The sequence below is a fragment of the Hesperophylax consimilis genome, chromosome 9 (assembly GCF_061612785.1).
Source record: "Hesperophylax consimilis isolate HC1 chromosome 9, BYU_Hcon_1.0, whole genome shotgun sequence".
Lineage (NCBI taxonomy): Eukaryota > Metazoa > Arthropoda > Insecta > Trichoptera > Limnephilidae > Hesperophylax > Hesperophylax consimilis.
In genome coordinates, this window is record NC_142844.1 from 20602834 (window position 1) to 20623072 (window position 20239).

A 20239-nucleotide genomic window follows, 5' to 3' on the forward strand; every position below is an offset into this window, starting at 1 on the left:
CAACAAGTATGGGGGTGCTATTGATTTATTTATTGACTCCATTTATAGAATTAAGCATAATCTATACCAACACTTTGTCAAATCCTACAAATCAGAGTAGCGTTGGTAAATTAGTTTTAATGATTTGTCTTATATGTAGTGTTGTTGTAATTTGTTTTTTACTTTATGTTACTCTTACGTTTTACTAATATTGCTTCATATTTAGTTTTTTTTTGTCTTTATTTAGTTTTTCTTTTAATTATTTCTTAATATTTTCTCATTATACTTGTAATCACAATTTTACAATTGTGTATTTTGTGCCTTCTTTACAATGGATTACATCTATTTACTGTCAGTATCTCCTGTATAATACAGATATTCTCCTATGTACACTGCATCATGTATCACTTCTATGTATATAAATCCTTTACTAGTAATGGTTGTAATATGATTCAAGAAGTGTCATTTGGAGTAAAAAATAATGCCAAGGTCGTTGAATTATAGTCATTTAAGTTTAGTATTATTAATTGAGTAGACAAATAATAGGGGGGGTTTTGATCTCTCGAAACTGATCGTTTGGCATTTGTCTACGTTTAGATTTAATTTATTTACGAGACACCATTTATAAAATTTATTATAGTTCATTTGCAGATTCAAACACCAGAAGAATTTTTTATCGATTTAAATATCTTCAGATCATCGGCGAATAGAAGAAATTGAATATTCTCGAAAATTAAAGAAATATTATTAATAATAGAAATATTATTGGTCCTAGGTGGGAACCTTGCGGCACTCCACCTAAGGTAAAAAAGTGTAAGATGATTGGATGTAATTTTTACAGATGGTTTCCTATTTGATAAATAACTTCTAAGCCATTCGAGAAAGTTACCGCTTATTCCCAAACGTTACGTCCATTACGTCCCAAACAGTATCAAAGGCTTGACAAAGCATGTCGTAGATCTACCTGGCATAAAATCATGTTGATACGACGTTATAAGTGGTTTAATTTTGTGAATGATTTTACTTAATATAATCTTTTATTTATTTATTAATTTTTGGGAAATCGACAGTTTACATTTATTTCTGTTTGTGCATAAGTATTATATAGCTAAAATAAAAGCAATTATGGAATTAAACTTATTAATTAAACTTTTCCAAACGTTTAGGTAGTGATGAAATAATACATTTTGTTTTCTAATTTTTTTTCCGAAAGTAGTTAACCTTCCAGCGGGCACGCTGTCGTAAAATTTACGACAGACGCGCCTTATCGCTTCCCCCTCTCTTACCACTTAGTCGTCAGCATCGAGCTTCGAGCTATGCTAGAGTCAAATCAAATGTCAAACATTTACCGCAAGATATAAATGTTTTTCTCAAAGTGAATTACGGTCGGGCAGTTGAACCGATAACAGAAGAAGAAAACAGAAGCTTTCCAAAACACGGTGTTTGTCGGTTATGTGCACTGGATAAGAAAAGATCCTCAGCATCAATGAAGTGTTGCCGTTGCCAGTCCTTTACATGCAAGAACCATTCTTCAGTTGAGGTGGTTTGTAACAATTGTAAGGATGAGAATATTGATTCTGACTAAATAGGTCGATAAAATATTTTGTTTTGAAATATTAACATGTTCAGAGTGTTGCTTCGTTTTTTTTTAAGAAAGTCAAATATTACTGCCTATTATCATTTTTCATATCCTTAAAAAAATTCCCTAACATTTGTGTAATAAAACACCACTTACATGGGGAAAACTCGAAGACGTAAAATTTACGACAAGCGCCCGCTGAAGGGAAATTTCTCAACGCGCCCGCTGGAAGGTTAATTCGAAGTTCATTAGTTTGAAATATGTATGTGTAATTCCCAAATTCATTAATATTAATTTGTTAAACTAGAATTTTCACCATTGCTGGAGTATTTCTTTCGATTTCCTAGTATAATCATTACGCAAATTGTAGAATACGATATAATCATCCAACGTTCTATTTATTTTATAGCGTTTATGGGCAATTTAAGTTAGACTTAATTAGTTCAATATAGAACCATTTAGGGAATTTAGAATAGAAATATTTTTTGTATGGTACAAAGCTTGATAAATTATATTGTAAAAGTATTCGATGGTCTCTTTCATAAATAAACCACCCACGCCTCAATTAAACTTGTGATTTTACAAGTGAGATCATGAGCCTAATTATTAGTGGATAAAAATTCTCTAATATTTGGTAATCTGCTTTTTCAAAATTACGCTTAACAATTGTGGGGTCAATTACCTCAACATAAGTATAGTGTTAATCGATTATTAAGGGGGGGGGGGTAGTATTTATCGATTGGATGAATCATTTCATCAGAGGCATATACATTAACTCTGGAAGAATTTGAAAAAACAAAATCAAGAAGACGCGAATTGATGTTGTACAAATATTTTTTCTGTGGCAGACTAAAAAGTAAGACATTTCAATAATCTAATGGGAGCCCTGATTAATGTTGTCCGGGCTCGAAGTTGTTATATCATCGACGTCCCATAGAACATTTGGAAGGTTATACTCACCCGTCAGAATAAATGCAGCATCAGGAAATTTTCTTCGCGCAGTTTCAACTTTAGGGTTACAGGTGTTTGCAGGCCTGTGGTATATATATGTGTAACCGATTTAAAGGAAGTTTTTATATTTTTAAGGAATCCATAACAAATACTTGTTCAAGATTTTTGTGAAGATAATTCAGTATTCTCAAGCTCAGTTTAGTTGATACTGCCAAAAATAAATTAAAATATCCAAAATCCCCAATTCCTGATCATTTATTAGCGTTTTGCCACGTTTCCGCTAGGGCATACATTTCGTAATCCATCGTTGGTATTGTAGATTTGAGGTCATGAAGTTTCGTTCTTAATCCTCTTACGTTTTGATAATAAATTTTATGTTTATGGGTCAGTTTTTATGAGTTAAATTTGACGATTGTTGACATATTTAATTGTAATATCATGCTCACCTGATGATTTTCTGTTTTCAGTTCTTAAATCATTTAACCGAATCCTTTGCGCACATGATAAATCAGGGTACATGTTGTTATTTAATGTGTTTTTTTCTGAGTAAGATTTAGGCCATTTTGATTCAGGAAACTCAAATTTTATTGTCCTCGGTTTATCTATATCTGAGATGACTCCACACCCCAATTGGGGTTACCATGTAAAAAAATCGCTTGCGGCGCTTTTCCGTGCCTTTGTTTTAGTTATAACCAATTTTATTCTGTCCGTGCAACCCGCACACTTCCAATGTTCTAAATTACCCAAAGATATTAGAAGAACGAGATATGCTATGAGCAGTTCATACTGTGTGGAATTGTTTTGCCGAGTGTCGCCGGTTTTGTTCACCAATACTACTGCACACCTTCGCTTAAGCTAAGGTATCCGCACTAATACATAGAACAGATTTCTGTGCGTACACGTCCCGATACCGTTCAAAGTACCCTAATTAGGTAGTACTCCGCCTACGGTCCGACGGCCAACATAGCATATCTCGTTCTTTTAATATCTTTGAAATTACCCAATACAGTTGCAATGCATATTGCAGAATTAGTGACGTTTCAAGTCCACTAGGTAATTAACATACCTATTGATTTTAAAAAAATGTTCTGTTCAAAGGTTTTGTTAGGTATTTTGACCTAAAATCCAAAAGTAAGTTTTGTAGGAAAAAGGCCACGTTGCTGTTCTTCTCCCCGCCCAAGGAGCCCTTGGATACGTTTGCTGACTGTTTTTTTTGATCGGCCCCTGAATACATGCCAGCCTGACCCAGTCTCATGAAGGTTATGCTATCTCATTTTGTATTATGGTGAGAAATAGTGTTAGAAAGAGAACACCGCGCTTAGAGTTTACATAAAAAAAATTACACATATTACGTTTATACGCTATAAGGTTTGCAAATTTTTAAATAAATATATTTTTTCATAATAAACCATAAATTTTATAATAGCTTTGTCTAATTAAATACGTTTTGAGTTTCTTGTAAAGTAGTAACAGTACAGTTTACTGGATTAAACAACCAATAAGCCACTTTAAAAACTTTATCTTTGTTTGCATTCAAAATTTTAATGTTTTTAATTGCATATGTCGATTTATAATAGTAAAATCTGAAAGGGTCTTTCATCTGCTTTCAGGAACAGTATTTTTTTTTTTATACATTCAGAAACAACAAATTTATCTGGAATCGAATGTAATGTGAAAATATTTTCTGCAGATTCTTATAATTTTCCTAAGAGCAGTATAAAATGTCAAAGGCTTTAGGGGTTAACAGATAATTTATTTTTTTATAATACTGTGTCATTATATGATAATTTGTGTTTTCTAATACAAAATTTATTATTGTGCATTATTTTATACTTTCTGTCATGATTTATGATCAAATGAGACAGTAAATTGTTATTTTTGTTTAAATTATTACTAGCATTTGATTATGCTTGTTTTCAGTGACACGTAATTATTGTGTATGGTATATTTATACCGTTGAAATTAAAAAATAAAATAAATACAAATACCGAGTACAAGTGATTTGCCTTTTCATAAGCATTAAAATGAAATATCTTTAGGGTAGCAATTTTTAGATTACAAAACTGTGAAGTAGTCATGTGTCAGTCAGGAATTAATTGGGATAATAAAACCGTATATGATGATTACACAATTTATTTCATATATGTATGTAAATCTACAGGGTATTTCCTTTAGTATTCATTGAATTTATACATAGTGTAACACCACATACACAAAGGATTTTACCAGCGATTCCTCAGCATATTTTAAGTCATTATTTTGCTGCGCTACATGTTATATATTATTAATTAAAAACAACAAAAATTATAATTCAATCACACCCCGCGATGGATCATGTGATCGCTTCAGCAGCACGGTAACAGACAAGGCAGAGCGAATATCACATGAACCGCTAGGCTGTATCCAGTGGCGAGATGTGATGGAATTTTTTTTTAATAGAACATAAATACCAGACAGCAAAATGACATCTATTATTTTAACTCCAAATGTGCTCAGCAATCGCGGATTAAAATCATTCAGGTATGTAATGATACACCCTGTATATTTGTCAAAAATAATACATTAATTACAAATTCTTCAGTATTACGGAAATAAACACAGATTAAAATATTACATTTATGAAGAGTAATTTATTAATGTCATGTTTCAAACACTGCAATATTGTACACAATATAAAGAAGAAAAAAAAAATAGTAAAGAAGTGCATGAAAAACCTTGTTGGAACATTATATGTAATCAATATAATGCATTACTTAAAATTTTTAGACAGATCTCAAATTTCACAACAGAAAAATATTAAAGACAACAATTATTATTCTTGGTAAGATGACAAACACAGAATAATTGACACCACAAGCAACATTAAATTCAGAACAGTGAATAATGAAATCAGTAGTTATTAATATTCAGAGATGTTCAATGTATGTAATCAAATAAACAAAATACATATTATATTATATTATTAAATAATTAAAACTAAAAATAGATATTACATTCGCCTCAACAAATAGTATTTTGGCCTGTCTTTTTTAAAGTACCAAGTATTTTTCCTAAATAAGTTAATACAGGGTGGAACACAAAGAACCTGTTACAGTGAAACTCGAGAAGTTCTCAAATGAGAAGTTTGAATACCTAAGAAAAAAAAAATTCAGTCAGATTCAGTTAGAAAACCTTATTTGTACCATAGTTTCACTGTATTACATATTAGAGCAAATACAGTCTATGATTAAAGGTGTCAAAATATTAGAAAAATCTTCGATTTTATTGAGTGGAAATTATTTCTTATATTCAGTTTTAATGTTTAAGTAACAGTTATAACAAATAATCGGGGTAGCGGAAGACTTATCAATAAAAAGTTTTGTCAACGCACAAACTATTCAGATTTCGATTAAATTTGAAAATTTTAATATCTTGGTCCAATTTAGATATTCGGTAGTAGTATAAAAATTATTAATGAATAATTTTCTACCCAAAAGAATGTGGTATAAAATGGCTTACAGCTAAGATACGTTTATATTTAGGCTAACAGCTAGACATATAATGTTGCACTCTTATAAAAATAAGTCGTAATCACACACAAACACTAATTTTATGAAGTCCATCACTTCCTTCCACTGAGGCGAACCACTGACAGTGACCGAGATATGCCGTTTCTCCTGAGCGTAAACAAATCAACGGTCTATGTTCACTTTCTTGTTTGAAACTTTGACCATCGTCAATTTTTGGCATGTCCAACTGTTTCACCGCGTTTCCGATGTAGAAAAAACAACAGGTCATTAAAATTTAAAAGAACATGGAAATAAATGCGTGCACCGCTAGACATAAATAATCCGCACATCATGCGATGTAGTTATTGGTGAATAGGTTAGAAATAAATTTAAAGAATTGACAAATTTATCATGAGAAATTGTTCAAATAGCAGACGCATCACTGGGAATTACACAAAGTTTTGATTCAGTTGATCATTTGAATTAATTTGGTCTTTAAAACTTTTCAGCGAGCTTAGAACAGGTCATACAATAAATATACATATGTTTTAATTTATCTTAACTTGACAACAGGTTCTTAGCATACGCCTCAACTGTCCCAATGAACAGCGTCGGATGTGCAGTTGCAAAGTTGGCAAAGTATACGTTAAATAAATAGGAGTTTATCATAGACATTCAAATTAATAGACTTGCTCTAACATGAAATCTAGGTATCATTTCGACTAGCTGGAGGCAAACCACCAGGAGGGTTCGAGAATGCTTTGAATAAATTATACCATCAGTCGTACATTAACCACCGAAGAGCGCAGATTGAAATAACCAGACCATGTGCAGAAAAGTTCGCTAAAGTAAGGCAAAGGTTTGCAGAGCTGTCCATTGTGGGACTTTTCTGCGCAGGATCTGAATCTTCGTTCTCAAACAAATCGCCTGGCATAGCGACGCTAAAATTGATTAAGGTGGGTAAATTATAACACATCTGTAAAAGTGTCTCAAAAAGTGTAACCAAATATTAAATTTTGGAAACAAGTACGAACTTTTGTTTACCCAATTTGGGATACGTAGTTAAGTTTTTTAAGCAGCCAGCAATTTGCACACCATTGTAAAAAGGACTAGAAATTCGTAAGCAGATTTAATTTTCAAAGACTGAATGGTGATATTACAATGCGAGTTTCCTGTATACTGTCAGATTCATTTATTGACAAATTACTGAAAGTGGGACAGTCACTCCGCCCTTTCCCTGATTGGCTCGTCTATCAATTAGAATGTTTATGGAGCATATGAAAAATATCAAAACAATATAAATGTAGACACTAAACTTTTAACAGTTCTAATGCAAGGCAATCAATTTGCACATTCGACATTATTCATTGAAAGAGCTGATATATTCCAAAGAAATCTCTTGTTCAAATAACAAAACTCAATTCCTAGAATGCATAATTTTATTTGTATTGTTCCAGCTGCGTAGCAAAATTGTTTGTCCAGTTATGCAGACGGGAGATTCAAGAAAACTGAATATTTATGTGGCAAGTTGTGACACCATGTATTTGTTGAAGTGAAACATCATGGATCATAATACAACACCATGATGAATCACATAAATAATAACCGCGTGAATAAGATTAGTAAGTCCCATTAAAATGAGGTGAGGTTGGGTTGGGTGAAATCCAGTTCATCATGACATGCCAATCATCAAGTAGGTCCAAATGGAAACAAGAAAGCGCACACCGTCCGGGATGAGCCGGCCCGGAGAATATCTCTCTTTCAATTCAGTGTCAGACGCCGATAAGGTTCGCCAACGCTTTATTAGACTCTCAATATCTCCGTGTGCTTATTGTAGCAGATGGCGATCCAGTCGGGCTGCGTGGCACCCCACTGTATTTGGTTGACCTCGCCCTCGGCGGCGGTGTAGGCCAGGATTGGGTCCTCGATTGCGCGCGGCATCTGCTGGATGTCCCAAATCAGCGCCTGGTGGTCGTCGCCTGCCGTGCAGATGTGGCACGAGCTACAGAAAATGAGAGCTTACAAAGTTATATATGGACCAGTGGCTGTTCTAGACTTGATGTTGTAGCGAAAAATATAAACAAGTAAATTTTTTTTTTTTTAACAAAAGTCATTTCGCTCTTTTAAAAATGCAGTGAACTTTTGGATGGTGTACGCTTAATATGGTGCATTTGATTAATTATTGCAAAACCATTATTACTACATAATAATAATTAAACATACTAATTTCGGCTGTCGGTGCACGAAAGAGCGATTTGAAATTATTATATTCCTGTATAGAATTATATAGAATATATAATATATTATATAGAATTATTCAAGTTCAATGAACTTTAAATTTAAAAATCGGAACTGATAAGTATAAATCATATCTAAATAGATACCAAAATTATTTAATTAATTAATAATTGTTTATTTTAAATGTTTGCCAGATGTTTAGATGAATTAACCTTTCCGGGAGTGAGTTCCGTAATGCTGGCCGTGCTCTGGGGAGTGAGTTTTTTTTACATAAATAAAAAAAAATATTTTTTGATTAAATTTTATGATATGTAGTATGCAAAATAAATAACAGCCGATATCTCTGTCAATAATGATGTAAAATGTTTAAAATGTGTAAAGTTACAGGAATATGCCCATAGATGGCAATACGATGCATATTTACAGAATATGCATCGAATATGAATATGCGACCCCTGTCGTCCATAGCCGTCCATACTCTTTTGGCGAAAGTGTGTACCGTCGTTCATTAGCGTCCATACTCCCGGAAAGGTTAATAGAGCTAAGATATGTCGCTGAACAAAGTGCGTGGTTTCACTAAACTAGGTCTAATGGAAACACCTTGGCGGGCCGTTCATATAGCTATTTCATTCGTACACCAGTATTCTTTGAATGGCTATCCTTATAACGTGTCTTGTACTTTTGTCTAGTATAAATGCGTTCTTAAAATAAATAAAAAACATTGATTATGTTGAACTTATAAGTAATAGTCAAATCATTCAAACACTAATTCTGTAGACACAAGCACAGTAAAATACCACATAAAAGTTATATATTTTGGGTGCCTTGAAAACCCTTACAAGACTATGTCAAAATGTTTGCTACCTGTGCGGCGCCCAAGCGATGCCATTAACGCAAGCCCTGTGGTTGTTGAGGCGCGCCACCGGGGTGCAGGGGACCCTCACGTCCAGGATGATGACCTCACAGGCGTCCATAGCCACTGTAGCCAGGTAGTTGGGGTCCTGTTTGTTCCAAGCCAGTCGCAGGAGGGGGGTGTGGGCGGGGTCCTGGAATAAATTCATTTATATGCGGTCATCTATGTCTATTTTAATGTCTGCCGTACACGCTCTTCATTTCCCGTGAGGTGCAGCTAAGGTCTGTTGTACACACGCTCTACGTGCTAGCTACAAACAGAAGTGTTGCCACCAGAGATGTGCTATATTTTAAATAAATCCATTTCAAATGGAAATGCAAAATGGGTATCTTCCATTTTGCATTTTAAATGCTTTTCTAAAAACCATTTTAAATGCTTTTCTCATTGCATTTTCCATTTTAAATGCTTTTTTGCAACATACTTCCTACTATCTCCACTCATCTTTTTTTCATAAGCCCCAAATATCAGTCGGTCCTCAACCTCGCTAAGAGAGATAATTTCCATTTGTCAAGTTGCTCCCTGGTAGGAGCCCTGGCAATTGAGTGATACCATTACAAAAAATACTGATTCAAATACTGAACATGGGGCCATGACGCTTTAATATTAAATGTTAGATAGCAATTTCTATGTTTTTACATTGGCAACATTAGTCCCGCGCAAATTTTTGGTGGTTTCATAATCTGTAGTCGTGGTGTTTTTGGATTTACCATCATGTAATATGTTTGTTCTACATTGATGTCCATTATTAAATGACAAAATTGTTTAAAAATTCTATAATTATTTTAATTGTTCGACCTGAGAAACCATTTTGCATTTTCAATGCATTTTGAAAATAGGTATTTTGCATTTTGCATTTTCAAATGGAAAAGTTTTGATCCTTTTCTATTTTGCATTTCAAATGGTTTTGGGTACCCATTTTGCACATCTCTGATTGCCACCATAATTTTCAAAGAGACGTGAAACTCAGCAATTAGTTTTGGTGTCTTTACGAGTCTGTAATTGACACTGCAGCTATTTTCATAATGTAATATAATTTCCATGGTAGGCTAATAGGTAGAGTAAGTAGTGTGAAATATGTATATTACCTCATAGATGATGGTAGAATGCTCGAGATGACGAAGATCAAACATTCTTACAGAGCCGTCGGCTCCCACCGAAGCAAACATGTCCCGGCCACCTCCGGCTCTTGAGAATGCAATGTCATACACTTCCTACAACAGAAAAAATATTATTTATAGGTGTATAATCCGCACATAAATCTTTTTTACAGACTTTCTTTGATATTAAGTTTTTTAAAAGAAAGTATTGCAAATTACTTTTTTGTCAAAGGAATGTAGAAATTTTTTTCAGTATCCATATATATATAAATATACTAGTGAGGCATGGAACTGGCCTAGAAAGGATGAAAGTAGACTGAATGCTGTAGAAATGAGATCCCTGAGGCGTATGTGTGGTAAAACCATGTATGATTGTGTGAGAAATGTGGAGATCCGCAATGAGTGCAAGGCTGATGTAAGCGTAATGAGTAAGATCAAGAAAAGGACGCTTAGACAGTTTGGGCATGTAGAGCGAATGAGCGAAGAAAGGAGTGTAAGGAGAATATACGATGCAAATGTGAATTGTAGCAGAAGTCGGGAACGCCCGAGGAAGACATGGCACGACCAAGTGAATCAGATACTTGAGTCGGGCCATATCAAGAGTCAGAATAATAGAAGAGTATGAGACGGTGTATGAATGTGAATGAGGCAAGGAGTGTGTGCCAAGACCGAGTTGTTTTGCGGTCCGTCCTCTCTGCCTACCCCTGCGGGATACGGCGTGAAGGTTAGTTAGTAACTAGTGGATCCCCCGCAATGCTTCTCTATCGCTAATGTCTTTCTCAGGCACCTGCGACTTCTTCCACAATTCACTACTGTATACCACTGTTATATACTATGTTTCTGTTAAAAAAAACTACATTACATCGACTTTAATTCGATTCTGTATCTCATTACGGTGCAGATTTTGCGTAAAGTATTCCTAGAGCGTCCCCGACTTCTTCTTCCACTTAAATATCTCTAAATACTCCTGACACTAAATACTCCTGACACTAAATACTCCTGACACTAAATACTCCTGACACTAATAACAACAAACTTTGAAATTTTCAGCAATATCGGTCGACAACTTGTTGAGTTTTGCGAGCACAAACAAACGCAGGCTGAATTTTTATATATTAAGATTAGAAACCAGCACAGACATAGGAATTAATAGACGAGAAGATAATGGCGAGGGGTAAAATAAACTGTTGAAGAACGAAGGGAGTAAGGCTGACTGTGATTCGTCAATAAATCAATCTGACAGTAAATAGGCATCTCGCATTATAATATCACCATTTACTTCTTAAAAGTAAAACCTGCTTTTGAATGAATAGACATTTTTACATGGGAGCTCAAATTACTCGCCACGTTATGAACAAATTTGCGAAGTCCAAATTCGGCAAAAAAATTCGGTTGTATTTTCAGAGTCAAATATTTCGTTTAAGTATTTAGTTAAGACACTTTTATAAATGTTCATAATTTACTTCCCAGCAACCAACCAGCTTTGTGTTTCGCGTCCAGACGTTTCTCGATGTGATAGTATATGTTTCTAAAACTGATCTATATTATACGATATGAATATGCTTAAAATAAAGTAAAATAATGCTTATATATGGAATGTAATACGACAATTGGGTTTATTCTCTTTTTCACATCTATTTTTACAAGTTTTCATAGTACAAGTCAACATTTTGCCGTGTTATTTCGTAAAATGAACCGATGATGCCTCGACCATAGTTCGCACAAGAATGATGACGTCACGTTTTCAAATTTCACTTGAGGCCATACGCGAGCACAGCCGGCTCCAATGGAACCGGTATGGGGAGTGGGGATAATACGCTTTTAATCACTTAGGGCAGGTCTACTAATATTCATATGTCTATGGAAACCAGTTAATTTAACTCAAACATTTGGAATGCATTTTATAATATAAGACGTCGTCCTGCCACAGACCGCCTTCTATGTAGGGAAGTTAAAATTTATGCTTGAATGTATTTTTGGATGAGAAATCTGAAGAAAAAAAAGGTCTCGACAACAGCCAATCGGGTCCAAAACTATTCTATATTTCAAGCTGGAACCAACCATACACATTCACAAAATGTCATTGAAATCGGTTGGGCGATTTTGGAGATTAACGTGTTCAAACACAGTGACACATGATTTTTATGATTCAGTGACCTATTAAGCTGCAAAATGTTGTTGCATTTATTTAATTCTAAGGCCAGTGTCGTAAAACTTCTTCGGTGGAAAATCAGCTAAAAAAGATTGCTGCCATTTTCTGGGGCGAATTGCCAAAGTTATAAAAAATATGTATGTATTTGTATAAATAATGTATTTTACCTTATCGTGAGCAATCAGTTGTGTTTTAACGTGTCCAGTTACGAGATTCACTCTTCCGAGAAGCTGTAAAGCAAGAAACAAATAGACTCTAAGAATAGAAACAGGTATTTATTATGATAAGGTTTAGCATATAAAATAGTAAAATGTTATATTATTATTAGCAGTAGGGTATTTTTACCTGTCCAGTTTCCAGCCCCCAAATGGTGCAAGTCGTGTCAATACTGGAAGTGCCGATCAGGTTGGGGTCCACCTCGTTCCAATCGAAGGAAGTGAGCGGGGCGCAGAAGTCGGAGTTCTTGTTGTTGTTGAGGACGCACTCCAACCTCGTGTCGGGCTCCCCGGCTCTCCAAACTCTTAAATAATCCCCTGTTACAAACAACCAACAGCTTTATTAATTATTATACATTTACGAGCGTAAAAGAACAAGAAATATTTTAAAATTCGTTGATATTAGTTTACTAAATTGTCATCACGTCGCCCGTGACAATTTTTGAATGTAATAACAATAGAATCTTGACAAATCGTTGATTGAATATGTAATAAATTTCATAATGCTACTTTTAATCAAATGCCTTTCGTCCACCCATCACCCATCTCCGGGGCGTCAACTCTACCACGAAACTCATGTATTATTTTGTCCATGTAATCGCCGCTCTTTTCAGGGGATTAGGCATTAGTGCCAAAAACGATTATTTTTTCAATGGAAATTATTAATTTTTCATCACAAATTATTTTTTAAAGTGTATGTTTTCAGTTATTAAATACTACTTTGTGAATCGATAGTTTTTTTATCTTTTGAAAACTGAACAAGCATACTTACATATAATAACAGACAAATTGATAATTATACACTGAGTATTTTTATTAATAAAAATATGTGTATAAAAAAAGTGTGTTTGGAAACTAGAGGTAAGATACAAGCGGTAAACTGGTTACTATGCATCACAGTTGGAGTTGATTTTGTGGCAGGTATTTTGATGCGAGCTTTCGATTTCGAGTAAATCGAGTTCGAAAATGACATTTTTTATTGGCTGTCTCCAAACACTTTTGAACCCTCTAAGTGATGATAAAAAGGAAAAAAAAGCGAACGAAAGATGCATTTTCTGTGTGATATTTTTTATACACGGTGTCCGGAAACTCGTAGTACAAGCGGGAAACTGGAGAATCTACACCACATGGGGAACCCAAAAAAACATAAAGTTTTTTAATTTGAGCATTTTCAAAAAAAAAAAAAAACCAAAAAAAATTTTTTTCGGCTATTTTAGGGTTAAAGTTTTTTCTGGTGTTTAGGGTTGAATAACAGATGTTTTAACCCTGCAGAGCAGAAATATTTTATGATTACACCGGGTTAAATGAAGGGTGATTTCAAAATAATGCTTCAAATCCGAGTTTCTTCATTTGTTTTACTTTCAAATAGTTTAAATTAGTTGGGTACTTTGATCTTCAGTAATAATTTATAAGAATTTGATTAAAAAAAAAAAATAAAAATCAACTTCAAACTCGATTTACTCGATAACGAAAGCTCAAATAAAAAAAAAATATACTACAAAATCGACTCCAAATGTGATGTAGATTCACCAGTTTCCCGCTTGTACTACGAGTTTCCGGACACCCTGTATATATTTTTATAAAAATTGGGCACATTTAAACTGACATTTGTCACATAAGAATGGGTTGTTTTTATGAATTTACATAGTTTTTAAAAATAATGTTACATCGTTAGTAGAATATATTTTTAAAAATATATAAATAGGGTAGTGTGGGTTGAAATGTGTTATATTACAAAATATTTTTTTTCTTTTTGTGTATGACCACAGATGAAAAACATTGAGTTAAGACCACAGATGGTAGTTTTACAATTTTTTCGTCAACGTAAATTTGTTCAGTTTGCAGTACACTGCCGTGCATTAAGAAGCCATTTTTGAGGTTAATGTTATTACAATATGTAATATATGTTTGTTTATATTTTTTTTATTTGCACCTATCTCTTTTTCTTATTTATATGTACCTATAATCAGTACATAATTATATCTCTAAGTTTAAAAAAACATTCTCATATGTATAAAAAAGCTCAACAATAATAAATTATTTTATCTCACCTTAACCCTTTCGGGATGTTAAATATTCTACATGTTTTGTTAGTTTGATCTTAATATATTTCCCACAACCTAAAACCTTAAAATGTGGCAATTATTACACATTAAGAGTGGGTTATAGGGCATAATGGTGATTTGCTGGAAAACGGCTCCCTAAAACGGCTTAATACTACCTTTCGTATGTCATTCTCAGACTTCATATTTTTTTATACCAATTAATGGACTATTATTTTTCAGTCTGCCTATTTTTTTTTTGTAGTTGTTGTAGGCATTCGACTATAAAAAATAAAAACATTGATACACCATACAACCCACTTTTAAAAGTTCGATCCATGATTATCGCATTAAAAACGGTTTTACACAATATTTAAAATTTAAAATATGTATATAATACACACATCTGTAGAAGTACGGCCTCTTATTATCGTTATGATATCTGTGGATATTAACAATTAAATAAATACTTCATCTTGCACCAAATTTTCAACACATTTACACTGTTTTACTTATTACGGGTGAGAAGCCCCCGAGAACGGTGGTGAAACTATCGCTCCCTGTTTCACGGCATATATATTTCTAAAATGCCATCAAAATGTTTCATTTCTGGGTCTAAAAGTAGAATACCGACTCACTTGAAGCATTGCAATAATTTTAGGAAGCTACAAAAACGCTAAGTACTCACAAATACTCTTTTTTCACGTAAATTTGTCGCATTGTATTTTTTGAACTGTCATATTCTTTGAAACGAATAAAATACAATATTCAATGTGCGTTGTGCGTTCCTTTTCCTAACGGTTAGCACGAACGTCACGATGTTGATTTGCGTGCCATTTATGTAAGTGTGTGTGAGAATTCATTGTCGCTCTGACTCAGTTGTGAGCGCGTTTGGTAATCAAACCAAAAATTACCATCTCACGCCAAATCATTTTTAGTTTGGTAAAATCGGCAATTTTAAGTGATAACAAGTCAAGTTTTTCACTATTCCGACCTTACATGGTAAGGCGTATTCATATAAGGAGTAAACAAGTTTATTACCGTTTTTTTATCTTTAGATTAAACAGACAAAAACAACTTTTTAAGTCAATTTACGATTATATCACCTTTCTGTGTATACACACGTAACCATTCACACTTTGTCAAATCAAAGATATTCTATCTATGTATTGTGTTGTAAAGTTCCAAATAATAAGGGTTTTTTAGGAAACAATTTTTTCCCTACCGAGAAAACACAAGGCCTCTAAGTCTATAATAGCCAGGTAACATTTTAAACACCCAAATGAGGCAAAAATTGTGAGGCGCATATGTCGCCGTTCTATTTGTATAAAGAACAGTAACTTTAAATTCAGTAAATTTAAATGATTCACCATTTCATATATTTATTACGCGTCAATACATCTTAAACAATAGGTCGAATCGTGGATTCGTTGAATAATATTTGTATTTAGGTATTATATTTCAACCCATTGACGTAATTTTTTTCAATAGCTTTGGTCGTTAAATGAATATAACTATTATTTCCAACGGCTAGTTATATTTTGATACAGTACTAGTATGCCTTGCACGATAGCTACTGCCATGGTTAAAACAGATTATTGTTTAGTTAACACTGAATAATTTAACAAATATATAAATTTTAAAAAAACTTTCTTTTATTTTTCGAGGTCAATATTATTAATATGTATAGATATTCTATCAAATATAAAATTTTTAAATCTACCAATTAAATCCGCCTTCGATTTTCTCGAAAACGAAAGCTCAAATAAAAAAAAATCATAACCCAAAATTGACTTTAAATGAAAGGTAGATTCATTCACAAGTTATACCGTTTATACCACGAGTTTCCGAATACCGTGCAAAACAACCTTTCTTTGTATTGGAAATGTTTCTGAAATGCGATTCGTAAAGCCAAAAGCCGTTCAAATCTAATTAGATTTAACAACAGCAAGTGAATGATAAACATTTATAAAAAATGTCAAAGTAAATGCTTTACCAAAATAGTAGGTTCTGCAAATAAGTCATACCTTTTTACTAAGCTGTTTGTTTTACTTAATATTTCCGATTTCCGATTGCATACGTGATGATGCGCGACATGATCATAACGCACATTTGACGTTGTATTTTGACAAGTTCATTAATGTACAACTACCGCCCTCTAGCGACAAAAAAATGAAGAGATTTTGACAGTTTGAGAAAATCCGCTGGCATATAACAAGCGCTTAACGCATTTTCTGTTGTATCTTTTTGCTCACCATGTAGGTCACTAAGCTTTTGGGGTGACCACATTATAATTTTTTTAAATTAAATGGAAGGCTCACGTACAACGAGCGAAGTAACAAACAAGGTGTCCAGGGATAAAATGCACTAACTTCAGGAGGTGATTTATTCTATGTGAAAAAAAGTAAAAAAATTGAAATTCCTCACAGACTTAACCCTTTAAATGCCAGTAGATAGAAGGGTCGCTGTGCACAGCAGGCTGTGAATTTTTAATCAAAATAAATCATTTTTACATCTTATTCTTATAAATTAAAAACATTACACCTTGAAAGAATATTTAAATGACTTACCAAATTTATTCGTGTGCGACGTATTTGCCTCCCTTTACTTAGATAAAAAACTTGTCACAGAGATATGGGAACTTGCATTAGATTGATTGTTTTTTAATTGTAAACTGAATTATTTTTATTTTTATTGTTAAAAAAAAAAACTAAATTAATTATTATTTGTTTCGCACAATGTATCAAAAAGTATATATTTACGTAAAACAAAAACTAAATTTCAAACAACACAGAAAACAATGACGCTTGACAGAGATCGACAAAAGAGGCGTGAAAGTTGACAGCCCTATTCTAGTGACACTGTTGTCTGTCAAACGAAGCTCCTGGGTAGATCTCTGTAAAATCGATAATATCAGAAAACTGTAATTTAGTTTATTTGGTGAAGATTTTTCAATAGATGTCTCTGTGTGTTCCATATTTTAAATAAAACAAAAAATGTGACATGTATGCTACAGAGGTTCAAAGAAGAGCGCGAATATGCGCTATTTTTCTATGGCCGGCCTGCTGAGCTCGGCCAAGAATGCGCGAATACGCGCTCTTGGCACAGAAGCGGTTAAATATCTCACTGATTCAATTAAGTTTAGGTGTTTTTTTCTTCTGTAGCAAACTCGTTTCCATACTTCACGATTTGAATAATTACTAAGAGGTGACAATCTACTTTTTTCCCTTGTTGATTTTTGCTGTCACTGAAGTAAATAATCATTAGATTCCGATTTCTTCTTACTTCAAAATCACTACAATCAGATTGATCACTGTCAAGTAATTGAAAATTATCATCACTGTCACTGTCCCCATAATATTTGGCTAATTTATATAGCGCCGTTTCCGTGAGAAATCACCTCAAGGGTGCTGCGTATATTCTAAAGATCAAGAGAATCGTGGCATTATTTTTATTCAAAAATCGAAAAAATACTAATATACATAAGACAAACTTATATAGCACTGAGATTTATGATAACAATGTGATGATATAACAATATCACAAATTTTTAATTAAAGAATAAAGCTCGCGCAGCTAGACAAAATAGTAGGTCGATCGCAAGGTGCAGACTGGTTATTAACTCTACTCACCTAGGAGTGAGCAATAAACAAAATATGAGATCGAAATAATTTTGGATAAATGTATTTTAGAATAAATGTGTAGTTAAAATTGGATAATTTGCATTTCCGGGGATTTTGCACACCAGGTATAATGATAATTGAGGGAGAATTTACTCTCGATTTCTCAGAAAATGTATTCCAACAGGCTGGAAACTGTCCTGCATGGAAATGCAACCATTCTGACTAAATATGTTTGTTGCACACTTGCTGAAAGGGTTAAACTTTGCTAATTTGGGACAAAATGTTTGATCCCGGTGTGTTCCAATTAAGCGGAATCGACTGTACTTTCACCGACACACTACATCTCTAAGGACTTTTACAGAATTTAAACAATTCATCAAATTTCAGTGTTGATTTTCAAGTTCTGTTAAGGTTCTGAAACTGAAATAATAAGAGAACTTGATTAGAACCTTCACTTGAAAATTAACTTTGTAATTTGATGAATTGTTTAAATTCTGTGAAACAACTCGTCCTTAGTGATCTACTTCGAATTTTGATTGTAGAAGCAAGTTCAGGCTTCTGAAGCACTTAATATGGAGTTGCTTGTCTAGCTTGCTGATCGCCCCTGGTTTCTACACACGCTCCACTCCCAATCAAGTTATAACCCCCCTCTCTTTCCTTTCTCACTAACAACACATCTAACATAAAGAGGGGTTATAAAGTAGCTCTGAGCAACAGGACCATAGAAAGGAACTAACCAATTAAAGGAAGTTTAATTTAAAATGCTCATAAACCATTCCTATTTATAGCCATACTTAGCCGATGGATATGACCATTTTTGGTTAGTGCCAAGGCGTAAATCATCAACACGTTAGATATTAAAGATAAATTTTAGTGTACTTACCACTGGTGGCAAGAAGATCAGGCATGATCCCCTTGCTGTCAGGAATCCACATGATCTTGGTTGTGGGGTAAGGATGGTCAAAAGTGCTCTTGGCACTAAATTCACTAGTGTCTTCATCTAAAGACACTATTTGAACCTACAGAAAACAATGGTAGGTAACAGTCAATAACACAATATAAATAAACATGTTAATATCCTATATTGGATACTAATGCGAAAAATATACAAATAACATGTTTTGGATATCTTGTTTGGATATAAATGTATTATAATGTCTTTTATATTACCTTATTGTTGTATTCTTCGACAAAGCTTCCGAGAGCCAATCGGAAGCGTTTGTCTGGCCGTACGGACCAATTCATGGAGTATAGGGGCCATGGCGCCAAGTATCTGGAAGTAAAGAAGTATTTGACGATATGGGAACATACATGTTATGATTTACAAATCAAATTAAGGCTTCCCAAGAAAACCTACAAAACGAAATTATAACTGTCATATTATTATCACGTACCACTTTCAACATTTTCACATAAGAGGTTCAGCTTTGAAACGTTTTCTCATCTCATACGATTTACCATTTTATAGTTTTCCTTCGGAAAGGAATAATATTTATAACTTACTTGTAGATCTCTTTCCGTTTCCCACTGCTGCTCGAGCTACCAGAACCACCGTGAGAAACAGACATCGCTGAGTATCGAAAAATGTTGAAGCTTTATTGAAAATTGTTTGAAATCATACGGGATTCACACATTTTAAACTCCTGATTATTCACATAAAATTCCGATGAAATTAAGTTCGGTAAGTCTATCTTCAGACTTTTAAATAAAGGGCATGCTTTTAGCGGCCGGTGATATGGAATAGCTCATAAGATGAACAAAACTACTCAAAAATATTAATATTTCACTTATAAGCAGTGACAACACAAATAAATGCCGATTGTCAAAAAGCAACAACATGAAATCGATTGAGCGAATGTTCCAAAATAGTACCTAATATGCGTACTTCCGCATTCTATACCGTCAAGTACCTATTTAAAAAAAAGTTTACACTAGTTCTTACTCGCCGGACACTTAAAATCA

General features: G+C 33.6%; 1 protein-coding gene across 1 annotated transcript; it reads right to left on the bottom strand.

Moving 5' to 3' along the window:
- Positions 1–5509: 5509 nt before the first annotated feature.
- Positions 5510–20151, bottom strand: wap (DDB1 and CUL4 associated factor wap). The gene is made up of 8 exons (XM_089635356.1): positions 19781–20151; positions 19448–19550; positions 19161–19296; positions 12743–12930; positions 12565–12627; positions 10234–10359; positions 9100–9281; positions 5510–7999 (listed from the first exon to the last, which is right to left on the bottom strand). Exons 1-8 carry the CDS (start codon positions 19843–19845, stop codon positions 7801–7803), a joined length of 1062 nt encoding a protein of 353 aa, XP_089491482.1. The 5' UTR covers positions 19846–20151; the 3' UTR covers positions 5510–7800.
- Between the last annotated feature and the right edge of the window lie 88 nt (positions 20152–20239).